The sequence below is a fragment of the Aristolochia californica genome, unplaced genomic scaffold (genome assembly GCF_029961685.1).
Source record: "Aristolochia californica isolate CCGP_79_NKW_82.1479 unplaced genomic scaffold, dmAriCali1.0.hap1 SCAF_2, whole genome shotgun sequence".
Taxonomy (NCBI): domain Eukaryota; kingdom Viridiplantae; phylum Streptophyta; class Magnoliopsida; order Piperales; family Aristolochiaceae; genus Aristolochia; species Aristolochia californica.
This window is the reverse complement of record NW_027181881.1, coordinates 2703499-2716514: the sequence shown is the minus strand read 5'-3', so window position 1 is coordinate 2716514 and position 13016 is coordinate 2703499. Positions and strand designations below refer to the sequence as shown.

The window sequence follows — 13016 nt, the reverse complement described above, 5'->3', positions numbered from 1 at the left end:
CTACAGCGTGTCTGTCCCTGAATAAGGAAGTTGTGCACCAAGTAATAAGTTGAGGGTTAACCAAGGTAATAATCAAGCTGAAGTCAAGGGAGGAATCGGTAGAGTATTCGGGACCCCGACCAGTATACCAGAGGCAGAGAGCAAGTCGGCCAAGTCAGGCTGACTCGAGTCCGAGTTGACTCAGGTTAACTCAAGTGGATTAAAACAAACAGTCACCTCTCGCTTCCCTCCTGTTTTTGCAGCAGAGCAACGGTCAAAAGGATGAGATGCTGGTCTTCAGAACCAGAGATCGCCGAGTCGAGCCGAGTCTTCGTCCTCCAGAAACAGCAACGAAGCAGCAATGGAGACGTGCCAAAGGAGTTTCCGAAAAAAGGCAGCAAGAATCGACAGCAGTAACGGCAGATAATCAGGATGATGGCCAGTGAAGGAGATGAGCGAAGGAAAAGCCAGCAAAGAACAACTCAGTAACTCCAGAAATAAGCGAGATTGACGCTGTTATCAATCAGCGAAAAATAGCAACGAACAGCGATGAACCAGCTCAAGATTAATCAGAAATTAACAAGTGCTAACTCGGAAATATTTTCCTGATTGATGACAGAAATAAGCCAAGCAGAATCACTGGAGAGAGCAACTGCCACCCAAGCCAAATAGAGCCAGGCTGGATCCTTGATAATATTGCTGGAAGAGAATCAGCGATGCCAGCAATCAGCGACAAATCAATCAGTAAGTGACGATCAAACCAGCTGGGTTCTCGCTGGAAGGAAGACAGATAACAGGCTGGTTACGAATTGCGATCACGCAATGCTATGATAGATTACCGGGCAATTCTGCTAAAAACAGCAACTTCCCAAACAATCCTCTGGGTCGCCTTCCTGAATGCTCACAGAGACAGAAAAGCAATGCAGAATGACGACAAAACTTCTGCTCAGGATATCCAAAGGCTCGGGTTAGAAATTCAGCAGCAGTGATAAGTGTTTTCGAAAAAGCAGTGACTTGAAGTCAACAGAGTTAGGCTGACCAGTGACAGAACGATATCTGAGCAGAATTTCTCCTTCTTAAAGCAATTGTTATGTAACGGATTTCGTCAAGAAGTTGTGTCTGAAAGCAGTTGTTTGTCTATGCTCGATTGTCTAGAGAAGGAGAGAATGACACGGAAATATTACTCTATTTCTTAATTGCAAGGGCACGGCAATGTGAGTAGCTGCCGGGCTGTATGAGAGACAGAAGACAGGAATGTGGGGACTGCGCTGCTCTCAGTGAAGGAGACGGAGAGTGGATTAGCCAAGGAGGAGAAAGTGAAGACACCGGACTGGACAGCCTGAACAAGAGTGGCTCACTGGCCATGTTCCTGGCAGAGGAATATGACGCGACGGTTGAATTCTACTAGGCCCCGTTTCTGGTGCAATCCAACTCAGACGATGCCACAATGCACAATGCTTGGTGTTGATCTCAAAGTATTGGCAGCACTGGAAGGGAGTCGACTACCTAATCTTCAACACTGTAGGACTCCTGAAAATTATTCTCAGAGTCAACTTGGCAGTGGCTGCAGCAGCAGTAATCTTTACATCAACAAAATTTCAGAACTCATAGATTCGGAAGGGAAAAAAAAAAACTTCACTTACTGCTGCTCTTACAGCAGTGTCTAAACTGATAAAAAAATTAAAGAACCCACATTATGGGTAAAGCAACTCAGAATGGGCAACAGTAATAATCCGAGCAGATAGCAAGATTGGAACCATAATTATGAGTCCTGAAAATCAACATGGTATCAGAGCATTGATTTTCAGGACTTAATGGATTACATCTTGGAGAAAGAAGAAGAACACATGTTGGGGAGAAAAAGAGGAGGAAGAATAGGGTTATGGACTTAGTCCAAACCCTCTCCCTTAAGCTCTATTTATAAATGATAAAAGTATAATATTATAATTATGCCCTTCACCCTAGTAAGAGTGAAGAAGAGACAAGAATCACAAACTAGTTACATCAATGATACCTTAATTACATCATATCTTCCAACAAAATACAAGTCAGAAATCAATAAATATTGAAAATTAGAGTCCTAATATGAAGTGTAGCTTGTTGTAACTTTATGAGAGACATTCAAGTGTTCTAAATGACTATAATACTTCTACATCAGTATTTGAATATCACATTTTCTTGTTTGTCTATTTATTTATATTAAACATAAAAATCATTACATAATATTGTCAATTTGAATAGATTCCAGATTCGGATGTTTTTCGGGTCTAGATCTCTTGGTTGGAGTTCCTATCCGGAGCCAAATCGGATATCATATTAGACATCAGACTAAGTTTTGTTGAATCTGGATGTCGAAAATTATCTGCAATTTTAGATTCGGTTTTAGATTGATTCTGGATAATGTCCAGATCCATTTACAGGATTACCCTGATTACTAGATTACAAAATGATCTGATGAAGGGGGCTTAACCAATTTAATGCTAATCAGACATACTGGACCTTCATGTGTGTGAGACAATCTACTCTTCGGGTTTGGCAGTCTGGGATGAAGAAATAGCTATGTCCCTCTTTTTTATTTTTATTTTTTAATTACCAAACATGTAAGCTGAGATAGTATTTGTGAGTTGTATGTGATGAAACCGTGACTTCACGTGGCTTCAATGGATAGCTTATTTTTCTTGCTTTGCAAGCCTTATATAATGCATACTAATGTAGCTCTTCTACAGGGAACAGATGGTTGCTTTTCTACTTTCTGCTGGGGCCAATCCAAGCTTAGTCTCTGATCCGACACCTCAATGTCCAGGTGGATACACTGCTGCAGATCTAGCATCCATTAAAGGTTATGATGGGTTAGCCGCTTATCTTGCTGAAAAAGGTTTAACAGCACATTTCAAGGCTATGTCATTGTCGGGTAACATAAGTGGGACCCTCCAAACCAGTGAGACTCCTGTTCCCGTGAAACCCGAGAATGTGTATGATGATGAACTCTGTGTGAAAGATTCATTGGCAGCATATCGTACAGCTGCTGATGCCGCTGCTCGAATTCAAGCTGCATTTAGAGAACAGACGCTGAAACTCAAAACTAAAGCTGCTGAGTTAGAAAAAACTGAGGTTGAAGCAACTGGCATCATTGCTGCATTAAAGATTCAGCATGCATTTCGTAATTACAGTACACGAAAGAGGATGGCAGCTGCTGCTCGAATTCAATTCAGATTCCATACTTGGAAGATCAGAAAGGATTTCCTTAATATGCGGCGGCAAACTATAAGAATTCAGGCAAGTTCTATTAAACTCTCTCTCTCTCTCTCTCTCTCTCTCTCTCTCTCTCTCTGTATATTGCTCTATGCCTAGGGATGCACATCAAATTGAAGGAGATTTGTGCTGAACTTGGCTAGTATTCCAGCTCCAGGGGGTGTACATTGATGCCATTCCACATAGTTTGAAGTTGTTATCTTTTTAATGTGCTTTTAGTTTATTTCATGCAAGTCATGTGTCAGTCATGATCCCTGTTTAGGCTGCATTCCGTGGACATCTAGTGAGGAGGCAATACAAGAAGATTCTTTGGTCTGTTGGAGTGCTTGAGAAGGCAATTTTGCGGTGGCGACTAAAGAGAAAAGGATTACGTGGCCTTCAGACAGAACAGATAGGCTGTGCTGAAGTCATGCCAGAAAAAAATGGTGTGGAGGATTTCTATCATATCAGTCAGAAGCATGCGACAGAGAGAATTGAAAGATCAGTGATAAGGGTACAGGCTATGTTCCGATCAAACCAGGCTCAAAAGGAGTATCGAAGAATGAAGCTAGTTTACGATCAAGCAAAGGTAGTCTTTCCTCTTTTCTTCTGATAAAATAATGTTAGGGGTGAATTTAGAGGCTTTCTGATATCGTTAACCGCAAAATGGTTTTCTTTGACCTTTCTTGGAACAACCTGCAGTTACATCCTATAGTTGAACAAGCTTGCATTTGTTTTCCATTTTTCCTTTGTGAAATCAAAACAATAAACATTGTCACAGTGTTGTTCTGCTTAGATGTCTCTGATTTGCACAAAACATCCAAAATGGATTGAATATCCTTGTGTGATTTCTGCATGTCACTTGTGCTGGTCAACCTTCAATAACCTTCCTTGCTGTGATCTGTGCAGTTGGAATACGATGGGCTGTTTGATCAGAGCTAGCTTCAGCAATATCATAGTTGCAGGTTTGACCAAGAAGAGAAGCAATTCACAACCCACTTGAGAAAAACAGGACTTACCGGTATGGTGGTTATACAAGTAGGTTAATGCCTTCAGCTATATTTTTCTTCTGTATAGTGGTCATCCAAGTAGTTTAGATGTACAGTTGACCCCTTTTGAACTTTTTCTGAGCCCAAGATGCGTTGTTTTGAAAGTGTTAATTGTGCTTTGGAATGTGATTAGTCTTGCTGAAAGGCTGGGGCCTTTGAAGTATATGAAGCAGTATTGATGTCGAAGGGAAAGCAGTACTGTAAATAATTGATAACGTGGGTATTTGTGCGAAATAATCTTACCCACCTTTTTTTATTTTTAAAAGCCCTATGGTTTCTTCTATTACTAGCTACTTTTTACTGAGATACATCTATTGCTTGAACGTCTTCTTGTTGATCATTACGTACATGGACCATTTGAAATAAGCTGAAATCAGTATGATACTGTCCCTACAAAGCATATTTGATGTCACTACTTTTATATAAAAACTGTGACCATTTGTAGCAAGACCAAGCAAATCTCAGATGTGCTTTTAGTGAAAACATTTGGTAAGTAGTGAGCTTGCAATTATAGATGTGGGTAAGAGATTAGAGATTATATTATCTTTCCTTTGGATTAGGAGATAAATCTCTGTTTCAAATTGTATTTTATCCATTCGGTTTGATGATTTGTATTTATCCCTTTGGATTAGGAGATTATTGTTGTAAGTTATGTATAGAGGTCATTCTTAAATCAATGCAAATGTGTGGCTCAGTTCAATATCTAATATAGTATAAATTTATTTCTTTCGATTGTTTCGCTTCCTTGTCTCTCTGTGTGTAACACTCTCTGCAAATTGCTTCCTTGGCCAAGTTTCCGGACGACCAGAGTTGAACCACCGGAACGGAGTTCTAACATCCCGCAACAGCCCACCAATTGCCTCTTCCGATTGCTCAGTTCCTCTGTTAATGGAGAAATGGTTAGGGAATCAGGCCATGAATGTTTTGTTGGAATCCCCTAGCACAGGTTCATATCCATGTTTGAGTACTAGATGAGGGATAATTATATTAACATTTCATTTCATATATCTTACAGACGATTACACCTATTTCTTTCATTTCTAGACACTGAAACCCTTGGATTTGAATGTTTAGTAAAAATGGAGCGCAACATAGTTAAGTAACAAACTTTGTTTTTGTTTTTCTTTCTTCCAACTTTGTAAGCAGATACTGGGTGCGAGACATTCATATTGATGCAAGAATCATCTTCTTAAGTTCCCTATCTTCTCCCTCTGCGACCCTTGACCTGGAACAACCAATGTGGGATCTTTTGCTTCACTGCTTTTTCCTTGATTGTGTCTAGACTCGGCTTCCATCCCTTGGCCGAAAGCTCCCTACTCAAGAACTCCGGCCTCTTCTCAAATTCTTCCGGAAGCAGTTCCAGCCAGCCACTCGTCTCTGATATCTCCATCTCTGTCTCATTTTTCGGTGCAGTCAACTTCTTCTCCTTATGGAGAAGAAGCACAGAACATTTCTGGGCAAATCGTGGAAGAATTCCCAGGGATCCTGTCAGTAGCTGAGCCTTTGAAAGGATCTCCCGTGCTTCAACTGCTGACAGTTTTGCCACCTTACCCCTCTTCATTGGAAGCATCAAATAGATCTTCTCAGTCTCCAGCTTCTGGTCGGCCGGCAGCGGGGCTGACTTGTTTCCTGCTGCAACAGATCCGTACTCCACGATGAACTGCTGAGGATGCTCGAGCATGAGCTCTCCGGCAGCAATTGGCTGGCTGAACACCTGAACTGTGCCATCCGGCAATATGATTTTTCCGGCAGCATCACAGGTCCTGCGAGAGATGTAGTTACCCATGGAAGTGGGGTGAATGTGAAAGATGGAAACGAAGATTTCAGTATATAGAAGTGTGGCACACCGCTTGGAATTAAATTGAAGGTTGTGATCTGAATGAATGCATGCGTTTTGGGGGATTTATGATTTGGTGTAACGGGAGGTGTTTGTTAAACTGCTCCATCTTGTGGGTGATGGACTAGTTTGCAGCTTTCAGAGTTTGGAGTCGTTGCCTTCCCTGTAAACATGTTTTTATCCTTTTCTGGGTCTTTTTGGCAGGCTCATGTGACCCACCGCTGTCGTAATGGTAAATCATTCAGTGAAGACGAGGTTTGTCCCTGGAAGGTGACGTTTCTAACCAAGATCAACTGTGATTGATTCCCATTTTCATAGTCGATGGAATTTGGGTGACCTAACAAACCCCTTCAACCGAACGTCTCTTTCGTAAATCCGACTGAGAATGTTTAATAGGTGAATTTTCAGTCAGACTTCTTCAAGTAATATCAGAACGATGATTCTGGAGAGTTCGCGTGAGGAAGAGAGATCAACCAAATTGAATATTTAAATGGATATGAAACTCCCACGAAAAGTAGAGCAGAGTACTGGTTTCGTTTTTCAAAAGTAGGCTGGCGATTCGTTCAACTAACTGCTTCACCAAGAAGATGATATATTCTCCAGAAAAGAAGTATCCTTCCTTTCTAACAGCTAACTGGATATTAAATAATCAAAACTGGAAAAGGAGCTCTCTTTCTCTCTGCGCGTTCAGTCTCCCACATTCCTTTTCTAATGGTCTCAGGAGCAGGTGTCCTGTTCCTGTAACTCCTCGTTTCATGACCTGGAAAACCGGTATCTCTCTTCCCTTGTAATTTTTATTTCCTTCTTTTCCGCTACCGGGAACACCTGCGAGGACCCTCGACGCTTTCTCCAACGCGTCCGTCTGCAACCCAGCAGCCGGCTCTCGCCGCCGGGAACATCAAATACAGCTCACCGGCTTTGAGTTCCCCGTCCGCACGCGTCGCCGCTACTCGTAGAGTGGTGAGAGCACCTCCTATGCATGCTAGCCTTCTCTTACTATGCGGGATTTGGAGGAGGGACACCTCATTTCCTCTTTGTCGACTATCCCTTTATTGTAGGAAAATGGAGGGTTTTGTTTTTTAATCTAAATTATTACTCTTAAAATATTAATTAAATATAATATTAAAAATCATAAATTAAGAAAATAGAAAAGAGTATATTTTATTATACAAATTTACTTTTAAAGATTTAATTTTATAAGATAGTTTTATTTAACTAAACTAGAATATATTTTAATTTGTTATAAATTAATAAATAATTAAAAATTAAGATTATTTATTAAATTAAATATAAAAAATCCTTACTTTTATAATATCTAAATGTTAATTAAATTGTTACTTTATAATATCTAAATTCTCACTCTTAAAATAGTGGTTAAATATAATATTAAAAATAAGAAATTTATATAAATAAAAAGGTATTTTATTATATAAATATTACTTTAATAGATTTAACTTTTATTTTAGATGGTTTTATTTGACTAAACTAAAATAAGGTTTATTTTTTAAAAAAATTATAAATAATTTTAAAAAATATTTTATTATATTAAAATTTAAAAAATAAAATGATCAAACAAATAAGTACTTTTATAATATCCAAATATTTAATCAAATTGTTGTTTTTGTAGTATCTAAAATTTCACTCTTAAATTAGATATCAAATATAATATTAAAATCATTAATTTATATAAAAAAGGAGGGTATTTTATTATATAAAATTAATCTGGTAGATTTAATTTTTATTTAACTATTATTTTAATAAACTAAGATAAATTTTAACCTGTTTAAATTAATAATTAATTAAAAATAATTTTAGTTTTTTTATTTAGTTAAATATATAAAATAAATATTTAAACAAATTTAAAATTTTATTATATCCAAATAAAAGAAGAAGAGGGCAGAATGAACATAACAAGAATAAAAGAACGAGTGGAGGTGAATTCACTAACCTTATAGAATGATTTCACTTTCACTCAGCTACTTACAACGCACACTAACAGATTTTAAACTATTTTCACTAATAAAAGTACTTTCACTTTCTCTTTCAGAATAAAGACTTAACCCTTTATTCAAAACAGTGGAGGAGAAGCAGTGGGACCCATTCTCCCCATCCTAGGAACTTATTAAAATTGTCACTGTGACTTATGAATTAATTGTTTTTCAAAGTGATAGGTGAAATAACTGTTCCGCATGAGTTATAGTTAACTATCCGTCCCACATCTAAGTGATATATTAGAGAGATATTTTGGAATCTTTATTTCCACATTTCGAATTGATAAAAAAAAAGGGGGGGGGGGGGGGGGGGGGGGGGGGGAGATGGGTCTTGCTTTAGTGTTTCTAATTACTCTTTATCTAATTTAAAAACAAACATAATTTTTTTATTAAAGTTTATGAAGGCACAACGCAACCAGGGCAGGGTGTACTGTATTAGTGCCCTTAGTCTGATATACCAGACCATAATGATATGTTTTAAGTCCAACAAAATTATAAAAAATAAAAAAAATGAAATTGCAAAAACCGTAGGTAGGGCTTTTTATTGTTTCAAAGTGGATTATACAACAAAAATCTTTGCTCGTGAAAGAATTTTGTTTGTTTCTTCTATCGAATAATAAATAAATTACTATATTTAAAAACATAGACCAGTAACGCTCCAATGGATAGGCGAATTCTCTGTGTATCCATTTCAGCAAAAAAACGAAATAAATAAATAAAGGACTATAAGTTCAAACCTAACAGCCACTGTCAAAAAAATTTATGCAAAAGCATTTAAATCTCAGGAAAGGCCTACAAATTACAGGTTGCTGGTACCGGAAAAAGAAATTATTATACCATATGCCCTTTCATAAAAAATGTCTGCATTAACATAATATCAATAAATCCACACAAAAGCACGATGCCTTTCCGGACTTCCAAGTTGGTAACAGACGATTGATGTGAAAAGAAAAAACAAATATTATGGGCGTCTTGGAATTACATTTATAAGGCATTTTTTACTAACGCCTGCACAGCACCGAATAAAAAAAAAAATCTAAAGTATAAACCATCACAGTCCCAACAAAAACAATTAACTACATCTAATTTTTTCATATTATTTGATAGAGTCCCCAACTGATCCCAAAGTAACAAACGGGGGTCAAACAAACCAAACGCCCATTCCTGTTGGCGTTGCTGGAAAAAAGGACAAACAAAAAATATAGAGGAAGCCACCCCGGAAACCTCAAAACACCATAATTCAGTTTTACAGACCACGGTATTAAATAGTCCTGTCTCAAACAAATCTTTTTGACTAACCCCCTTGGACAGCAACGGAACGAAAAAGCAGGAATACGCCCTCAAAACATGGAAAAGCCTACAGCGTACAGTCCGATCCATTGCTCACTTGATGTATTGAGACAACCACTTGAACCCATCACCATATCCCATCTTACGGACAATGCTACACATAAAGACCTCAAGGGGACGCACATTAGACTCTGTAAGACTAACCTTCCCTTTGCCGGTTGTAAAGTTAGTGAGTCCAAGGTGGTAACGGAGCTCCTCCTCTGAAGCTGCATATGGTATATCAATTTTATTCCCTAGTATCAGAAACGGCACACTTGCAAGTGAATCATCAGAGAGAAGAGCATCAAGCTCCTTTTTTGACTCTGCAAACCTTTCCTTGTCAAACGCATCTACTAGGTAAACAACTGCATCAACCTACAAGAAAACAACTGAGATCAAGACCAGAAGAAACTTAGAATAGCATTTCAATTAGTACATTTAAATCAAAGAGCTCTTCATACAAGCTCAAATGAGATGAAATTTGGGTGGCCACGGATAGTTCTGCTATCATGTACATTGTGCTTGGTAAAATAAAATTTTATATACTAAATCCTCCACAGAACCATCAAACATGTTCAAGCATACATGTATATCAGATATTCAAAAACAAAACAAAAGAAGAAAAATAGTGGCATTTTTCACAAAATATTTTTAGGAACAACTTTCATATTATATAAAATACAGAAAATAGCAATCAACAAAAATATTTCACACATTAGCAGCACATCCACTATCACCATACTTTCTAGTAAGCATAAAAATATATCTAAAAGACTACCAATCTCACCAATTTCACACACATTGACCTCAATACAGTGAATAAAAGATCTTCAGATCTCAAATCAACACACCCCTTAATAAGAAGTGACATCCTGAAGTAGAACCAAGCAACCATCATGGCCACATGAACCGGGCATATCTATGGATTCAAGTAAATTAAGACATCCACCTATCCACCCCATGCAAACAAATAATTGAAACAAGGTACAAAACAATAAAAGTAAACAATCATAAGCATGTTAAAGCATTTTATATTTACATATACAAGAGATCCAATATGGCACTTAACAAAAAGCAGTTTCAAGTATCTCATAGAAGGCAGTCAAATGATGTGACAGGGGAATCCACATTATTGATCCCCTCATCTGTGAGGGAACCATCAATAGAGGAACAGAAAATAATGACAGAACAGCCCCACATGAAACCCAAAAACACCTCCAAAGCCCACTAGGCCTTGTCAAAATAGGGAAGCTGCCTCAAGTAATAGAGGCACAATTTAAACATGAATCGAGGGATCTAGGGACAAGTTGTACACATGTATTATACATATAACTGTGTATGACGTTTAAATTGGTTGATCAGATGACATCCAGTTCTACAATCTTATCATGGATTCAGTTCAAAAGATGGTCCCATGAAAGCTAAATATGATGAGAAGATACTTGTGCTATCTTTTTCACAGTTATGCATGAACAAGGATATCTCCTAAAAAATGTTCAACTGCAAAGCCGAGGGCAGGAAAAGCTAAGCAGAGAGAGCAAGAAAGAAATGGAAAAGATAACAGGAAATATGTCAAGTTTGAAAGAGCACAGAATGTGGTAGCTAGCAATCATAGAAAACAAGTCACAAAAATTTACTAAAGGTGGATAAAAACCATAAAAAAGAAGAAAAACACAAACTAGCATCTAAACCATTTTTTTTAAGTTCCGAGAATAAACATGCAATAATGGGTTTTTAATTTCCGAAATCCAGGGTGACCTGAGCTCGTGAAATCATGCTGGTAATAATTGAAAAAAAAGAGAAGATTAAGGTTCACTAAGTTTGGCTTAGATTGAACAATCATGCTCACAAGAGTTATTCGTGGTTAAATAATAAATAAATTAAGTTTAAAACCCAGAACAGTAATCCCAGCAACGGCGAATTGTTTCTATATCACATTTCGAAGAATAAAAATAAACTAGAAGGCTTGTAAACTTCCAACCTAACAGCCACTGTCGGCAACTTTAATCTAAAACAACTCCAATGACTTCGAGACGTAAAATCAAATATAGATCTCAGGAAAAGCCTAGCCATTACAAGCTCACAACCTGATGCTTTCTTTCACATTAAACCTATTTAGGACAATATATGTACTGGTACAGAATAAACTTTCCAGCACGAAAGAATTTAGAATTAAAAGAAAGAGAAAACCAACCCTCGCATAATAATCTTTCCAGACCCTGCGAGCGATCTGGTGTCCTCCCAAATCAAAGGCCTTAAACTTGATTTTTCCAATACTCAATTCCTCGGACGTAGGATACTGCGTAGGTTGATGCTGAACTAATCTCTATAGAAACACAGCAAAAATAAAAAGAAAATAAAAAATCAGATGCAATATAGAGATTAAGGAAAGCATAAGAATAAAAATCAAATTCTAGAAAAAAAAAAAGGAAAAAAAAGAAGAAAAATTAATCAACAGAAGAAATCAAAGAAACAAACCTCGTCTTTAAGCATGTGAAGCAACGTCGTCTTTCCAGCATTATCAAGCCCTAAAAACAAGATCTTGGCCTCTTTCTGCCACAGACCAAGAGAAGCGAGAACACCGTAGAGCCAATCGAGAAGAAACATGATTTAACGGCGAAAGTCCGCCTTCGATCCGAACAGGTAACTCAGAAATGAATTGGATTGGCGAATGAATTTGCGATATTCAGTCGGAGAAAGGCACCAGATCAAGGATCGGAGGTCTCACCTGCTCCTCCCCTCAGACAAAATGGCGGTAAGCCTTACCAAGATCGTTCGAAAACGGAATTAGGAGGAGATCGATCGGAGAGAGAAATTGAACCCTAGGAAAGGCAGAGAATCGAAAACTCCGAAGGGAGAAAAACGGAGCAAAGCGACCCTCAGTCTCGTTTTCCAACTATTTATCGCAAGAACAGGATCCTTTAACCTGCTTGTCCGGTAAAGCATCCGGTGATTCTCGGAGATGTGGCTAGGATTTGAGAAGGTGACCGAATAAGCAACCGGGTGTCGCTCGTTTTCGTTATTTGTCTCATTGGATTTCAATTTTGCGTACTTTCGTTGTCATGGAATGATCTGTGGCCGTACGATCACTATTTTGTGGTGTTGATCATCTGTTTTAAGAATATTGTTTTAAAGGAAATTCTGAATACACTCCCCCACAATCGTCTAGTTTTATTTAACTAGAGTAAGATATATTTTAACTTGTTTTAAATTAATAAATAATTAAATTATTTAAATTAAGATTATTTATTTAATTAGATATATACAAATAAAATGATTAAAAAATCCTTACTTTTATAATATCCAAATATTAATCGAATTTTTACTTTTACCATATCTAAATTTCCACTATTAAAATAATAATAAAACAAAATATTAAAAATTATGAATTTATATAAGTATAAATAGGGTATTTTATTATTTGATAAATTTAACGTTTATAAAATAGTTCTATTTGAATAAAATAAGATAGATTTGACTTGTTTTAAATAAATAAATAAATAAAATTAATATTATTTAATAATTTAATATTATAAAAATAAAATAATTACACAAATACTTATTTCTATGATATCCAAATACTTAATCAAATTATTATTT

The 13016-nt window shown here is 37.0% G+C and overlaps 3 protein-coding genes across 4 annotated transcripts in view; 1 reads left to right on the top strand and 2 right to left on the bottom strand.

The window, feature by feature from the left end:
* Positions 1-5136, top strand: part of LOC137956364 (calmodulin-binding transcription activator 5-like) — a 32588-nt gene extending 27452 nt beyond the window's left edge. Inside the window, exons 11-14 of one of the 2 annotated variants that reach the window (XR_011113239.1) lie at positions 2706-3255; positions 3494-3799; positions 4120-4231; positions 5053-5136. Coding sequence is in view for 1 of the 2 variants with exons in the window: in XM_068803833.1 (XP_068659934.1) it covers positions 2706-3255; positions 3494-3799; positions 4120-4152 (889 nt within the window). In the remaining variant the exon portion in view is untranslated. Of the gene's footprint in view, positions 1-2705; positions 3256-3493; positions 3800-4119; positions 4639-5052 lie in introns of those variants that run through there. The other variant, XM_068803833.1, reaches the window with a different exon arrangement.
* A 234-nt stretch (positions 5137-5370) lies between these two features.
* On the bottom strand, positions 5371-6045 carry LOC137956829 (uncharacterized). The gene has a single exon (XM_068804467.1). It carries the CDS (start codon positions 6043-6045, stop codon positions 5458-5460), a length of 588 nt encoding a protein of 195 aa, XP_068660568.1. The 3' UTR covers positions 5371-5457.
* A 3107-nt stretch (positions 6046-9152) lies between these two features.
* LOC137956137 (small COPII coat GTPase SAR1A) lies at positions 9153-12278 on the bottom strand. Its single transcript, XM_068803490.1, has 3 exons — positions 11895-12278; positions 11611-11742; positions 9153-9791 (listed from the first exon to the last, which is right to left on the bottom strand). The coding sequence occupies exons 1-3, from the start codon at positions 12021-12023 to the stop codon at positions 9471-9473; spliced, it is 582 nt and encodes a 193-aa protein (XP_068659591.1). The 5' UTR covers positions 12024-12278; the 3' UTR covers positions 9153-9470.
* Positions 12279-13016: the final 738 nt, after the last annotated feature.